The sequence below is a fragment of the Athene noctua genome, chromosome 7 (assembly GCF_965140245.1).
Source record: "Athene noctua chromosome 7, bAthNoc1.hap1.1, whole genome shotgun sequence".
In the NCBI taxonomy this organism is placed as follows: Eukaryota; Metazoa; Chordata; class Aves; order Strigiformes; family Strigidae; genus Athene; species Athene noctua.
Window position 1 is genome coordinate 31,719,969 of NC_134043.1, and position 16,383 is coordinate 31,736,351.

Sequence of the window (16,383 nt, forward strand, 5' to 3'; positions counted from 1 at the left end):
TACTCCACATCTGTGAACAGTTAAAGACCCCACCTTTCACTCCTAAGGAAAATTGTTGGAAGACGATATTTGTGACAGGGAAATAGGATTGTTTCAGGAAAAACACACTTGTTTCTCACAGTTTTCAAAACTCTTTTAACTCATCATTTTCTTTCAAAGGATCATAGAATCATAGAATGGGTTGGGTTGGAAGGGACCTTAAAAATGATCTAGCTCCAACCCCCCTGCCACGGGCAGGGACACCTTCCACTAGCCCAGGTTGCTCACAGCCCCGTCCAACCTGGCCTGGAACACTGCCAGGGAGGGGGCAGCCACAGCTGCTCTGGGCAACCTGTGCCAGTGCCTCACCACCCTCACAGGGAAGAATTGCTTCCTAATATCTAATCAAAATCTGCCCTCTGTCAGTTTAAACCCGTTACCCCTCATCCTATCCTTACCTTCCCTGATGCAGAGTCCCTCCCCATCTTTCCTGTAGCCCCTTTCAGTACTGGGAGGCCGCTCTAAGGTCTCCCCGGAGCCTTCTCTTCTCCAGGCTGAACAATCCCAACTCTCTCAACCTGTCCTCACAGGGGAGGTGCTCCAGCCCCTGATCATCTTCGTGGCTTCTTCTGGACCCACTTGAGTAGGTCCGTGTCCTTCTGATGTTGGTGCCCCCAGATCTGGACACATCACTGCAGATGGGGTCTCACAAGATCAGAGTAGAGGGGGAGGATCCCCTCCCTCGCCCTGCTGGCCACACTTCTCTGGATGCAGCCCAGCACACAGTTGGCTTTCTGGGCTGTGAGCGCACATCACTAGCTCACAGGCAGTTTTCCATCCACCAATACCCCCAAGTGCTTCTCCTTGGGGCTGCTCTCAATCCACTCCTCGCCCAGCCTGTATTTGTGCTTGGGATTGCCCCGACATATGTGCAGGACCTTGCACTTGGCCTTGTTGAACTCCATGAGGTTCACATGGTCCCACCTCTCCAGCCTGTCCAGGTCCCTCTGGATGGCACATCCCTTCCCTCCAGCATGTTGGCTGCATCACACAGCTCAGTGTCACTGGAGAACTTGCTGAGGGTGCACTCAATCCCACTGTCCATGTCACCAACAAAGATGTTAAACAGTGCTGGTCCCTACACCGACCCCTGAAGACGCCACTCGTCACTGCTCTCCACTTGGATGTCAAGCCACTGACCACAACTCTTTGAGTGTGGCCATCCAGCCAGTTCCTTACCCACCAAGTGGTCCATCCATCAAATCCATGTTTCTCCAATGTAGAGACGACAAGGATGTCATATGGGATAGTGTCAAACACTTTGCACAAGTCCAGTTAGATGATGTTAGTTGCTCTTCCCTTATCTGCCAACGCTGTAACTCCATCACAGACGGCCACCAGATTTGTCAGGCATGATTTGCCTTTAGTGAAGGCATGTTTTCTGTCACCAATCACCTCCTTATTTTGCATGTGGCCTAGCATAGTTTCCAGGAGGATCTGCTTCATGATTTTGCTGCGCACGGAGGTGAGACTATCTGGCCTGTAGTTAACTGCATGTCCTTTTTTCCCCTTTTTGAAAATAGGGGTTATGTTTCCCCTTTTCCAGTCAGCAGGAACTTCACCAAATTGCCACAACTTCTCAAATATAGACAGTGGCTGGCGAATGGACAGTGGCTAAGTCACTTCATCTGCCAGTTTTCTTGGGACCTGAGGATGTCCTCCATCAGGTCCCATGGACTTGTGTACCCTCAGGTTCCGTAAGTGGTCTCGAACCTGATCTTCTCTTACAATGGGAGGTTCTTCATTCTCCCAGTCCCCACCTTTGCCTTCTGCCCCTTGGGCAGTGTGGCTGGAGCCCTTGCTGGTGAAGACCGAGGCAAAAAAGTCATTGAGTACCTCAGCCTTCTACATATACCAGGTAGCTAGGTCTCCTGTTTCCTTTTGGAGAGGGCCCGTATTTCCTAGTCTTCCTGTTATCAGTGACATACCTATAGAAGCTTTTTTTGTGGTCTTTGACATCCCTAGCTAGGTTTAATTCTCTTGAGGGCTTTAGCTTTCCTGACTTAATTCCTGGCTGCTCAGACAATTTTTCTGTATTCTTGCTTCCACCCTCTGTAGGCTTCCTTTTTGTGTTTGAGCTTGTCCAGGAGCTTCTGGTTTATCCTTGCAGGCCTCCTGGCATTTTTGCCTGACTTCATATTTGCTGGGATTCATCACTTCTGTGGTTGAAAGAGGTGATCCTTGACTATCAACCAGCTTTCTTGAGCCCCTCTTGCCTCCAGGGCTTTATCCCATTATATTCTGCCAAGCAGATTGCTGAAGAGGCCAAAGTCTGCTCTCCTGAAGTGCAGGGTATGGAGCTTGCTGTGCACCCTCCTCACTGTCCTAAGGATCTAGAATTCCACCATTTCATGGTCACTGCAGCCAAGGCTGCCCTTGAGCTTCACTCATCTCTTGAGTCCTCACCAGCCCCTCCATGTTTGTTAAAACAAGGTCCTGCACAGCACCTCTCTTTGTTGGCTCCTCTATCACTTGCAGAAGGAAGTTATCATCAATGCCTCCCAGGAGCCTCCTGGGTTGCTTATGTACAGCTGTGTTGTCCCTCCAGCAGATATCAGGGTGGTTGAACTCCCCTATGAGGACCAGAGCTGATGAATGTGAGGCTGCTCCCATCTCTCTGCAGAGGGCTTCATCCGCTTGGTCTTCCTGGTCAGGTGGCCTGAAGCAGCCACCCCACTATAATGTCACCTCTCCCTGCCCTCCCTTTCATCCTGATAAGCTCTCAGTCGGGTCCTCATCCATCCCCAGGTGAAGCTCCATGCACTCCACCTGTCACTGACATAGAGGGCAACCCTCGCTCCTTACTAACCCTGCCTGGCAGGGGACAGGATGCTTATCTGTAAAGCTAGGATGAGCTTCAAGCTTAATTTTCTGTATAAGCTCAGTTGGACTGTTTTAAGGTATTGAATATATTATTAATAAATTGGCATGTATCAGTTAACCAGTTAATTTTACAGAGCTAACTTGGAAATGAAAACATCATCTAGACTCCAAGCGGAAGAAGGAACCCTTAGGGTGAATGGAGTACCAGTATAATGTATGATTGTGTCATGCTTGTACTTATATTTGTCAAAAAGCCTGAAACTGAGGAAGTTACTTCCAGAGGAAAAATAACTGATGACTTGGTGGTGCAAAATAGCTTGTTAATAGCTATTGCTATTACTCACACAGTATTGTGCATTACTGCATGTAGTCAGGACAACCAGTCAGAGAGTAGGAAACTGTTCAACATGACTGGGAGTAACAGAAATTGTACCTGGACAGCGTTTTCTGTTTGGGGCTGGGAAATCCACTGAAGAAGATTACAGGTTTAAATAAAAATCAGTGGTATTTCAGCTTGGAGTGGGTGAGGTCCAAATAGCTCTCCTCAGATTCAAGTCCTGTTCTCCAAAAGTTTGAGAGAAAAAATGTACAGATTTGAAATGACTGCAAGACAACAGGCTGCCAGTTATCTGAACTAGTAATGGGCTCTCAGACCTCTAATTTGAAGAGTGCCTTTTTTTTTTACAGCAAGAGCCTGAGCTCAGCTTCTCTTGACATGCTAGGAGATGGAAGAGCTGTACAACTATTTTTCAGCCTCCTTCATTACTGAACTGGCTTTCTGCAAATTGCTGAGAATGCTATGGAAGGAAATGTTGGATATGTTTGGTTAGAATTCATACAGTCCTGAACTCTTAAGTTCTGAAGCCCAGACAGCTGAAATTTTAAAAACCACCTATCAAGAGTTCTCTCTATATAAAGTTTTTGAACTGCATTTAAATCTACCCTTTTGGTTTATGCATTATCTGGCCACGGATATTTAATGAATCCTTTTGATGTCTGCACATTTGCTGAAGGAGACCATTATTGAGGAAATCCTTACAATTTGTGTTTGCATGTCACAGTTTTTATGTAAAAATAAAAATTGAAGTAAACAAACAAGAGCTAAGTTCATTAGCATTCTGTTCTTCATGATGGGCAGGTAAGGGGAAATTGAATTCACTGAATTTGTTTTATAATGGCAGAGTGATAGCTAATTTAAATACAGCAAAAACTAATGAGTGGTAAGTGATGGTGAAGTGGAAAGATCTCATGGGAGCATATTTGAACTCTTCCAGATTTCTGACATGCGTATCTCTCTATCAAAGCCAAACTGAAAGTAGGAGACTTTAAAAAGAGTTGGGGATCATACCTTAAATTTAAAATGCCTCCACAGAAGTGAGTTTCAGTCTACTGATGTGTCAGATCACCTGGTCCTGTATTAGACTTACAGCCAAAGAGCCTGTTAATAAAATGGCTCTGAGATTTTGTTAAAGAGTTGAAGTGGTTTGGTTTCATTAAAATGCTGAGAGCTTGATATGGCTACAGAGGGACTAGCTGGGCATTCAGCCCTAAAGGGTGTCAGATTGTCTTAACCCCTCAAAGCTTAACTTTATGTATCTGTCTCTGAGAATCCTTACTGCTGTGTCAATGTGTAACTGACTTGCTATTTGAATGCAGAGGACCTAGGACACGACTTCGACTTCGTGTACTGCTGTTCATGAGGGCAAGGAAAATCCATGCATATCCATGTTTTGCAGAAAGACTCTTTCCCCTTGGTTGTGCTTTAGTGGTGCTGCATAAAGTGATTCCCTGCATTTCCATTGTCTTTGGTGAGCACCTGCTGATTTTGCAGGTGGAGGCATTTTGGCAGCATCTAAGGAAAGCAGAATAAAGTGCCTGAATCAGCAGACACTGTTTTGCACTTGATTTTGTTGTTGGAAGTTCATTGTTGAGCTTCCCCGATACAAGTATAGTCAGCTTCCAAAATATTTCTGCACTTGCCCGAGCTAGGAGCTTAGAGCAGAATGAACAATTGAATCAGTTACAGAAAGAAAAAAAGTTTTGCATTGTGCTCCCGGAGGTTTCATCTTGCAAATGAACAGCTTTTGTGCAGTAATCACAGGTTTGATGATTCAGACAACATCCCGAAAAAGCAACTCTATTGTCAGGGCTCCCACGTACGCAGGTGAAATCTGCCTTAAGTGTTGTTTGAGCCAAGATTTGCCCAACCATGGGGTGCTGTTTATGTTGCTGTTATTGTTCCCATTGCAAGCTTGTTTTTGTCAGAAGCTATAATTTTGTGATGACTTGGGTCTCTCTTGAGAATTATAATTAAGGATGTGGGGCAAAGAAAGGATTCCTGCTTCTTGGATCTGTAAATAACATTTCTCTCTTTCTCTCCCTATTTTCAATTTGGATTTGCTGCAGGTGCATAGGGCCACGTATTGAAGACTGCATCGGCCTGATGGATAGGTACTTGCTGAGTGATCGTTCCCTGTGTGTCTTCCATCCTCCACGTGTGGACAAGGGCGCATGTGTGTGCATGTCCTTGTGAATGGCAAATGACATCTTTTGTTCTGTAATTGCCTGCAGGTGTAGAGGTCCCGCTAGTCATGACTGCATTTACTATCCATGGACGCGACAGTCCACTTTACCACAACATGCTAGGTAACATCCACCACTTTTCCATTTTTGTACACAAGGTCCTTCCCTGGTTGCCATAGGAATGTTATACTATCCAGTTTGTTCAGAAACACAAATTATTGGGGAGAATATAATTTGTCCTTAAGTAAGATACGCTTCTGAACATGCAAAGTTACTTTTCCATTTGAAAGCCAACTAAATGTCTTACTCATTTAGGCTGACTAAAAAAATGCCTTTTTAAAATTTATTTTTAGGTTAAATCAATAAGGATTCAATTCTGAAATTTTCTGCAGACATATGTGTTTATGATACTTTACTAGAAGTAAACATGGTGAAAACTGGTTAAATTGGAATTTTCTTTTTTCTATTTGTTGTATTTTTAAGACATCTTAAAAGCAAATGAAGCTTTTTCTTCCATACTCCTTTGGAAAAACCAAATGTTTCAGCAAAACTGAATTTCTTCCTTAAATCACATAACACTATTTGAACTTTTTTTTTTCCTGTTTAAAAAAAAATAATAATCATAACCTTGCAGCAATATTATTTTTCAGTAATGGCAATCAAAATAAATTAGTGTAGGAAGACTCTCAAAACATTCTGGTTATACTCTGCATTCTTTTTCATGAAAGCCCTTCATTGCCACTGAGTTTGTTTATTTTTGAATTCAAACTGGTTAGTATGACTTCCGGGCTTTGGGATTACTTTGGGATGAAACATATATCATTTCAATCAACTTCACCTCATTAAGGATTTTTTTTTTTTTCCTGTCTTTAAAAAAAGATTTTAAGGTTGCCTTTCATTCCTAGTTGTGTATATAATGTGAATATTCCTATTTTTAGCCACTGAGGGGGGAACATGTTTAAGACTTGAAAAACAGGGCTTTATAAATGCTATCAAATGGTATACTTGTTTAATTAAGTCAATATGAGTTCTGACTTAAGCAACAGAAGAAGGCTGAGTTTTTCAATATTTTATTTTATTCTTTCTCAGATATCCAGTTTGAGATACTTCTGTAAGGGACTCAGTTTCAGATGTACTCATCCAGACTGAGTTGCCCCAAACAAGTATTCAGTTTTAAAGGTCTCCATTTTCTCAATTTTACTCAAAACACAAATACAGAAAATGCATTACTATTTGCATCAATTTAAGGAACTTACCAAACTACAGAGAATGAAGGCCATGCTGAAGTTCTTTGCTTTAGTAACCAGTTTATAAATTACATGTATTTCAAATGGATTTTTAATCAGTTTTTGAGGTCACATTACAGGCTTTATACTAGAAAGACAATTTGTTGGCTTAGTGCAACTCTCACAGCTTTACAGGCTGCTCACTCTAGCTTCCTCTGTTAGCCCAGAAGTTAGTGAGACCTTGTTCACTGTTTAATTCAAATGTTATAACTCCAGAACTTACCTTTGCGTTGAAAATGTTCAGGTAATAGTAAAGTCTCTGGAGGTACTGCCAAATACCCACTGAATTTGATGGGAAGACTCCTGTCAGTCACAGTGGGTGTTAAATTGGGACATGTATTTAAAAGTGGAATCAAAGGAATGGAAGCTTGGACATGATGACACAACACTAAAGAAAGTGTTGTTTAGTAGCGTGCCGGGCTTAAACCATGTCTTAACAGGCAATGCTTATTTTGGTTTTTATTGTTTTTTTGTAAATCCTAGGCTTTGTATCCTTGAATCTAATGTTAAGATAGTAAAGCAAATTATCAAGGGGGGGTGGGGGGGTGAAATTAAAACAATTGATTTACTCTGCTCTAGTGAATAATTTCCGGCTCCATTGAGTCTGAGGGAGGAAGACTCTCAAATGTTTCCTTTAGATCTTATGGATTTATTTTTTTTGTTCCAACTTCATTGAATTTATTTTAGGAAAATCACTGCACTGTATTAAATGCCAATATGTATGTATTCTTTCACTTTCAAGCCAGAGAAGGAAATTTCATGCCTCTATATTTATTAGATTAGTGAAACTGCTTTTTCTGTGTGTGCGTGAAAATGTATGGGGTTTTTTTTTGTTTGGGCTGAAAATGGGCAAAACTGCACTGGCAAGATACTTCTTATTACAGTAGACATGTAAATCAAAAATTTATGGATTTCACTGTAGGTAGAACCTTCTTCATGTCCCTTTAACAATGCATACCCTCCCTAGATGGATAGACCTTAAAATAATTAATAATCAGTTTTATTCTTATCCATTGACTTGAATTTCTTCCATTGATGTGAATTAGCAGTCAGTTGAAGGGCAGGGCTCCCTGCTGTTCAGGCAGCTGAAAGTAAGAGCAGGGCTCTAACCACAAAGAATGAGGTATTTCTCATCTTTACCTGTTTCCATTTTCATACCAGTGTTGCTTTCTTTCCAGTTTTGCAGTTTGCAAATAGGTTTTGCTATGATCCATTGACTTGAAGGCTTTTGTAAGAGTGTGGTAGAACAGCAAAGGAATTCTTCCTGTCATACTTAATGAGGATTAATCAGATGTGCATCCTGTGGCACATTTTCCAGATGCCAGGTGAAGCTTCATTTTTTCTGCTTATGTTTTGTCCCTTACATTTTGTGGAAAAAAGTCCTTACTTGTGGCATTGCGTGTCTTTATGCACAGGTGTTTGGTTTTTTTAAAACTCTCCACTTCAGTAGAGTTCTGTCCAAAAGGATGCAAGGCAACCCTTTTCTTTTCCTGTTTTCCAGCTCAGTGTCATGTATAAGGGCTATTTTAGTCCTTTTCCTCTAGACTATGTGATAGATTTTTCAAATGGCTATTAGGTTACTTTCTGGATCTCATGTGCTTTTTTTTTCCCCTGTGAGGACCCACATTTATTTTCAACGTGTTCAATTTATCCTCACAAAGGCTTTCACTGTGCTCTTAACTGCCAGGAAAATTTCAGACTCTAAAGCAGTTAGAAGTCACAGGAGAAATGAATGCTTCCCTCTGCTTGTCGTTAGTTGCACATTTTGGTTATTGTCATTATAGGTCTTGATTTACTGTAGTTGAAATCATGCAGCAGGGGAAGCCTTTCCTCACATTTGTAACACACATTCTGTCTGTATTTATATGGTGTTTAATTCATAGCATCCCTATCACAATGTCGTCTGATGGTAATTCATGTGATTCACTAAGTCAGTTTGTTGAGCAGATTTTCTGGCTGACCTCTTTGGGCTGCTCAGATGACACAGAGGCCTGCATGTGTGGGACAGGCCAGCAGAGACTTCCCCATGCAAGGTGGAGTCCTTAGCTGGCATGTAACTAATGTCACTGCTGCTTTGTCTTCCTTTCTGTCTCCTTCCGTCCGTATGTCCCTGCTGTGCTGAGAATCTCAGCCCAGGGAGCATGAGACACGAGCCTTGTGTCCCAGCTTTTCTCAGCTCCTCATAACTCTTCTGTTGTTCTCTGCTTTTTTGGGGGGGGGAAGAGAGCAGGTATTAGGTTATTACTGTTAGGCTTCAGTGTGGGTTCCCACCTTCTAATATCAACCTTTCCTAGAAATCACCAAAGCAAAGACAGAAAGCAGATGGAGGCTGGAATTTCCCAGAGTGCCCAAAGGAGTTAACTGTCCTTTCCCACCCCTCACTAGAATGACACTCCTCCTTCTGACAGTTATGGTGTCTTTGGGTAGAAGAGCATACTTGTTAGGAGCTCTGGTATGCCTGCTTCAAAGATTTGGATAACGATTGCCTAAAAGGAATATTGGAAAACTGTAATAATACTACTCTGCCATCCATTAAGAAAAGTACTCTAGGCAGTCACAAAAGGTTCGTTCTTCTACACACCCCTGCTCCCAGGTCTGCCGGAAAGATTTGGCTAATTCAGTTATTCCAGCTAGGCTGTAGACAAAGTTTCTACTTAAACTATGAATTTAAATATCTTCATCCTTCCTGTGATTCATTCAGCTTAATACTAATAGAGAAGAGATCATCAAAGGACGCACGAAGTTTCCGCTTTCCAGTGCGTGAGAGATTGCAAATCTGAAGATTTGATCAGAAGCTTGTGGTGGATATGATAGGAAAGAGCTAGCACCTTGATGTTACTGGTCTGAGTAAGCTGATGTTTGTCTCTATATATGCCCCAAGAAAATTTCATTTACATTTCCCTTTTAACTAACAGAAACTAATTAGCCAGGACCACCGTTGTCAAGTGGTTACATAAAATGATGTGTAGATGTTAACTCAAATTACAATCGTAATGCTAGCTTTATATCAACAAAGGACATCCTCTCAACAAATTATCGCTTCCTAAACAAAAAAAAAGCTGGTTTTATGTACTGCGTGTGTGTACAAGAGCTAATTAACAGTAAACCCTATGTAATGCAGGCAAATCCTTTCATAGCTGTTTTGTACCCCTGCACAGTATGACTTCAATAGAATTTCACAGCAGCTCTGAGTAGATGATGGGGAAGGGAAACCACCTCTAATAAACTGCTTATGTTCATTGCTTTTATGGCGCTCTGTTCCATTGCTTGGAGGGAAGTGTTCCATATGCTCTGTATTTTTATAGAATAATTATAGTCATTCTGGAGGGGAAGAGGAAGAGAATCTCTGTGTAAAATAAGAGGAAAAATAGGATCTGTGAGTACAAACTAAGCTACATTACTTGATTGGTAGAAGATGCTACTCTTGAGAGACTTTTAATATGGACATTTCTGATGCTGTATCAGAACAGAACAGTAGAAGAAACAGATCTGTTTTTATTTTTTAAGAATCAAGACTAGAAAAAAGACTGTTTCTTGTCCTACCTCTGTGGTTTGGATAGAACTTACACTTGATTTGTTTAGGACAGACTTGATAGAGAAAACCTTGTTCTGTGGGAGAACTTTCTGCTACTGAACTGGTTCTCAAACAGACCTTTGCTGTGGGCACTTCTCTTGACACAGCAACATTTCACTGCCTAAAGCCTTGGGAGGAATACATTTTGAATAACCTTGTGACATGAATGAAAGTCACCATAGTGATTTCTTGAGATCCCCCCTTTTTACCACTCCCACTTAGTAGGACTCATCTACTTAGGAAAGGGGCTAGGTGGGTTTTCCTTTTGTGCTGTACAGATCTGACCACAGATTAAAAAAGCTCTCATTGTATGATAGCTTCTGTTCTGTAACATGTTCAGAAAGATTTCTCTGGGATCTGCAAAGGTTTCTACTTCTTCTGCTTTACTCAGTAGGGTTGTCTGGTGTGGTTTCATAGTATGGAAGTATTTGGTAGGATCTGCTACCATAGAGAGGAATAAACTGTTAAGGTTGGAAGAGTGAAAGAACTGGAAGCAAGTGTCACTCAAGTGCTGTTTAAAATCTGTTCTGTGGCTCCAGCAATTTGAGGATCCTGTTGAGAGTGCACAGGATAGAATAAGGCCAGAAATCTGATGTTTCTAGTAGTTTGTTATACAAAGAGGGGAATATGAATGAAATACTCTTGCAGTATATTGAGATTGTTGATACTCACAGGCCAAGTTTCTCTGCACTGTGCTCATTTAATGGGTTTGGGTAATATTCATGATAGCACAGTGGTGCATGCCAAACAGAGAAATGGCACAGTGAGCTTACAGAAGTTGCCTTAGCTTGTCTTCTTGTGTATATAGGTGTGGCAGTCCTTACTGTCTCATTCGGTATGTCCCAGCCCTTGTGCCTTCTTCAGCTGCTGAGCTCTGAAGAACCATTAGTGCAGCACCAGGTCTTACAAAGCAAGCAACCAAGTTTCTTGCAGAAATGTGTGGGGACTTGTGTTTGGTCTGCTTAGCACACAAGGTAACATCATGAATTTCATAGTACCTCTGTTATCCCCGAACTTCATGCCAAGTGTTCATTAAGTCCTACCCCCTGTTGCCTGAGTACAAAGTCCAGCTGGGTGACCTGTATGAATATGTTCAGCCCCACCTAACAGCAGGCTCAGTTTTATGAAGAGTGTCATGGGAAATATAGAGAATGTACTAACACAATATTTACCAAGCGTTGGAGTTTTGTGAGGTCATAATCAAATTTCATTGCAGAGACTTCTCAATAAAAGCTTTTTTTTTTGCTTTGCTACCACAAGTTGCAAAATAATTTTTCAAATACATTTAAAATAAGAAAATTCTTTGTTCGGGAAACTGACTAAATTATTTTTACTGAAACTATGAGCAGAAAAAATAACTGATTAGGCCAAGTGTGATAGGTCACTGCTGAAATACAAGAAGCATTAGGAAATTCCAAATTGGAAATGGTTTGTTAGAATGGAAAACAACACACCAGCCCTGTTGCAGAGGTCACTGTTTTTATTTCTCATCAGGCTACATAAGCCTTGTGTTGTGTGTCTATACTGGTTTGGCTACACAAATAATATATGATGCAAATATAAAATTGTGTCATGAAGAAGTGACCTTATTATAGAACAACAGTATATATCTCACCACTCTCCAATGGGTTTCTTTTATGGCTTGAAATGAGGATTTAATTTAGATTTAATGTTGTTATAAATTAATTATCTATTATTAAAAATACATTTGTAGACCTTTAGAAATATGTAAGATGTAGAGTTGTTTAAACCTTAGTGAATGGCTTCTTAATAATTCATTAATATTTAACATATAATAAATCAGAACTAAAGCTTACTGTCTTAATTCCAGTCTACCTGCGTAATGCAGGATTTGTCGCTCTTTTGAATTTAAACAATTTACATAACATTTATTTGAGTTTAGAGTCCAGGCAAGACTTAATTCTCTGCATTCTGGCTTATTCACCATGACCTGTCAGGTGATAAAGGAGCTGCAATTCTTGCATAAAATGGGAGCCTCTGGGTTGGGGTTCTTTAGAACAGTATGTTGGTCATGGTGTGCTTGTGTTGTAAGCATGTATACCGTCAAGTCTACTTGATTAGATCTCTTCAGATCAATGTTGGTATGTCAAGCTGTGTAACCTACTGTAGATGGGGACTGCGTTTGGGTTTGGGATAGTTTTATTCCTTTCTGGTATCTATAAAGTAATCTTCTTACTGTCCTTCCCCTCCATTCCTGGAAGATACTTTGGTGGAGCTGTATCTTTGGTACTATGAAGTTTTAGAAAGCATGGTATCTAGATATAGGGTTTATTTGTATGTAACCTTTGCAAATGAAGTTTTCTTTAGATATGACAATACTTTTGTCAAAAAACTTTATGCTTTTTTTCAATCAGATGTAAATTTTTAATTACACCATCTTCACACACAGGTAAACAAGCTCTTTTGCATTCATATTGCAGAAAATAATGCAGATGATCATTTTTATAGTTATCTGAGGTTGAAAAAATGATTAAACAAGCAAAGAAAGATGCTGGGATAATGTGAAAAACACACGCTGGCTAGTTCTGGTTGAGCTTTTCATTGGCAGAGAGTTGGGAGGGGCTTACTGCGTATTTGCCTGTTCTGGGGCAGAGCTGATAATGCCTCATCCTGAAGAGCTGTGGCATTTATGCAAAAACTTGAGGAAAAAATCAACTGTACCATCAGGATAAAAGCCAAACTTCTGATAAATGTAATCACTGGTTTGTAGATTATGTGAAGTCTCTCTTGTAGTAGTTGCAGGAAAATTGTCTGAAATGCAATCAGCCTTTTAAGTAAGAAATGTGAACTGTTTCCTCAAGTAATTTGTCTTAGGCTCCCAATACCCCGCCTGTGAAATTGTCTGTCCGTTAGAAACACAGGCCATCATAGCAATACACTGAGGTGTTACTTGCCTCTTAAAATTCTCACTTTGGATTTTCATTGCATGTTCTTATTTTACTTGCTGTTCCATTTTAACTCATAGCTCTCTAGTTGTAGTAAACCTAATGATGTTTAGATATTTCACTGAAATAAAGTAGCACAGATATTTCTTAGAAGGCACAGAAGCTGTAAAGCAGCATAACATGAGTGAAAAGAAAAGGTGACAGTGGAAAAGCAGAAGCAAACAAAAGGACAGAGGATGTGTTTTTAGTTATTTGTTACCATCTGTTTTCCTTCTGTTAATGGTGTCAAGGTTCAGCCAAGTTAGAACCTGTAGGCTTTATCAGTGTTGCTGAGTATAATCTTACAGGTCATGCTGAAGAGGAGATAAGACGTTGCGATCCCTACTTTTGGCAATATAGCATGTTAATCTACAAATTAATCTGAAAATAATTCAGGGAGCATGGACCATGATATATAGATCCTGTAGGTTGGTTGGTTATAAGCAAAGAAACAGCAATGACCTGATAGACTGGAGGCAAGAGGACTAATTAATTCTAGCTGGGCAGTTCAACCAGCATGGTAGTGGCCAAACTGGTCTGTTCTGTTCCCAGTAGGCTTGACTCAGCCATTGGGATATTTTCAGGTCATTTCAGTGGGCTCTGTATCAGTGGGCATTGCTTGATTGAATAACATTCCTTAAAGAAAATGTATAAATTTCAGAAAGAAATGACCTCTTTCCCTGCCCCACATAGTCTGAAGTAGAGGGGAGAAAAAAAAAGTAAAAAGTATTCCTGCATTAAAAATGGACCACTATTTGTTAATATGCGTAGTCTCAATCACAGTCAGGATAATAGACAAAGAACACATAGAAGAGATAATATTCTAGCTTGAAAATAGTCCCATCTCCTGTAGATAAGTTTTTCCCTCCCTCGTGGCAGTGATATCCTCTGCATATAAATAACTTGTAGATGTAAATGACACAGGCTAAGTTCAGTGCTGTCTCACACTTCAGCTTTGTGTGAACTCTCTCTGCTTTGATTTCCTGGATCAACCAGTGGATCAGGCTCCAGATTCCAGACTTTGAAATATTTGAATCATCTTTTAATCAATGAATTTTTAAAATAAAGAAGCTCTTTCCCTTTCCAGGAAAATTCCAGTGAGAAAAAGACAATTACTAAGAAAGCAAGCCAAAACCTATAGCTGTAGCAGTATGTTTGTGTGTATTCTATCTAGTGGGTTTCATCAACCCTTCTGTGCTCTTCTCACTTTAAAAAATATGTGTATTTGAAGTATTTAAGTGGAATGAGAGGCCTTATGCTAGAGGTGGGGAAGAAAAGATGTCTGAGCCTTCTCTCTCTGTTTTCTTGAGCCCAGTGAGCTTCAGAAGCTGTGAGGCCTAAAAGGCACAAAAAGTCAGTAGGATCCACTGTCTACCAGAGAGGCTGGTACTTAGGTTTAGGGGTTTAGTAACAAGGACAGAGGAAGGGGTTTGTGGCTGAAATAGGAAAAAGAGATTTTTAAGCTGGATCACTGCTTTCCCAGGTGTTTGGCCTGCTCTGTTCTGGGAGTTCAGCAGCTAATGGAAGACAAGTATTTTTAACATTTGGAAGATGCATAGATAAGGTGGTATCTGCAATAAATTCTGAAATGTTCTATCATCCTGCAATTAGGGAGAAGGGAGAGCTGTTTTACTAAAATATCATTTGCCTTTATGTGGGCCATACTGTACTGCAAAATAATCATAATAAAACAGCTGTTGTAGAGTCTAGGTTACTCTGAGCAGTATCCTCACCATGGACACAAGCTGTTTTTCTAATCAAGTCACATCTGTGACTATCAAGATGATAGGAGGTTGCTGTGTACATAGACACAAAAAAAAAATCATCAGTTGAGCTGAGAATAGAAAATGAGGATAATATTCACAAAGGCTCGTTTCCCTTGGCTTGTTTTACAGCCAGTGAAGTGAAATAGATTCCTTCGGGTGGTTGTGGAGACAGAGGAGAGGAATGAAGGTGGGTGGGTTTGGAGCTTCTGAGTTGAACTTTTCTTTTCTGAATGGCCTCTGGGGAAATGGTGGCAGTGGGATGATAACTAGAATTAAGAGTAGTTGCATGATACACCAGAGTTTCTTTCTGCCCTACTTGGTAGTTTAAGAACTACTGGGAGATGACTGATAAGTTACCAACATAAAAGAGTTTTTGGGCATATTATCATATAGGAGATGATCCTGTATAAGCCTTGTGTCAGAAGGGGATTTCAATTTTATGTGAGTTTTCCCCCATAATCAAATGGGATTTTCTAATTATTGATATAATTTGTGTAGGACATTTAAACAGAATGCTATCCTTGTAAAATAATACTGATAAATCTGAAAGCAGCATCAGGCATACTCAGAAATAATGTGATGTACCCTGTTTTTTATCTACCTTGGATTTTCCTTGATATTTATGAGCAATGGCTGCATTTATTCCCTGCTATCATCCACAAAGATAAATTCTGCATATTTAGAACTCAAATGAGGAGTAGCTAAATCATTACTAGTAGTCAATAAATGTCTCAAATGCTATATTTATATATACATTATACAAGTGTGGAATTAAGTGTTAATATGTTGAAGTGTTACCATCTTGATTTAGACTTTGAGGAAAAATTTTTAATCGTGTGTGTATATGTATGTATGAATGTAATACATGCATGAGATATTGGTGCATATTTCCAAATTTCCATACACATCCTCCATGTGCTCTAACTTCAATCTCCAATCTCAAACATAGGTCCAAAAGATGCTCTAATGCCTCCACTTGTTAAAAAAATCTCAGCTGAAACCCATTTAAGCTCTACATTTATCACAAACCGAATGATTGGATGTGACAAGAAACTTGATGATCAGGAACACAGTATGACAGCTCTGTTCTCATCAGTTTATCATGTCCTGTTTTGCTTTGATGGCTTTCCCACCACCACCACCCTCTGCCAGTGTCCAGTGCTGAACCTTAGTCTGATTGCTCACTCATGTGAAGAGGCTTGTTCACCTTGGTGAGATGGCTCATGGGACTGTAGATGCAGAGCTGAACCAGAAGCGGTCTGACAGAAGTTAGGGCTCTCTTTAATGTACAGAATCTGTTCTCACAAAGGAGAAACATAAAGTCATGAAACCTTAGGAAGAGGGGATCCAGGACAGAATCTCAGACTTGGTCCCCTAATACAATCCTTGAAGGTTCCCTACTGGGAAATACTCCTGGAGCTTGTGAA

At 40.4% G+C, this 16,383-nt stretch overlaps 1 protein-coding gene across 4 annotated transcripts in view; it reads left to right on the forward strand.

Moving 5' to 3' along the window:
• Positions 1-16,383, forward strand: part of ERBB4 (erb-b2 receptor tyrosine kinase 4) — a 648,261-nt gene that overhangs the window by 489,659 nt on the left and 142,219 nt on the right. For 2 of the 4 annotated variants that reach the window (XM_074910349.1, XM_074910351.1), the window contains exon 16: positions 5,269-5,313. In XM_074910349.1, the coding sequence (XP_074766450.1) occupies positions 5,269-5,313 (45 nt within the window). Of the gene's footprint in view, positions 1-5,268; positions 5,314-5,433; positions 5,509-16,383 lie in introns of all 4 variants that reach the window. The other 2 variants (XM_074910348.1, XM_074910350.1) reach the window with 1 other exon arrangement.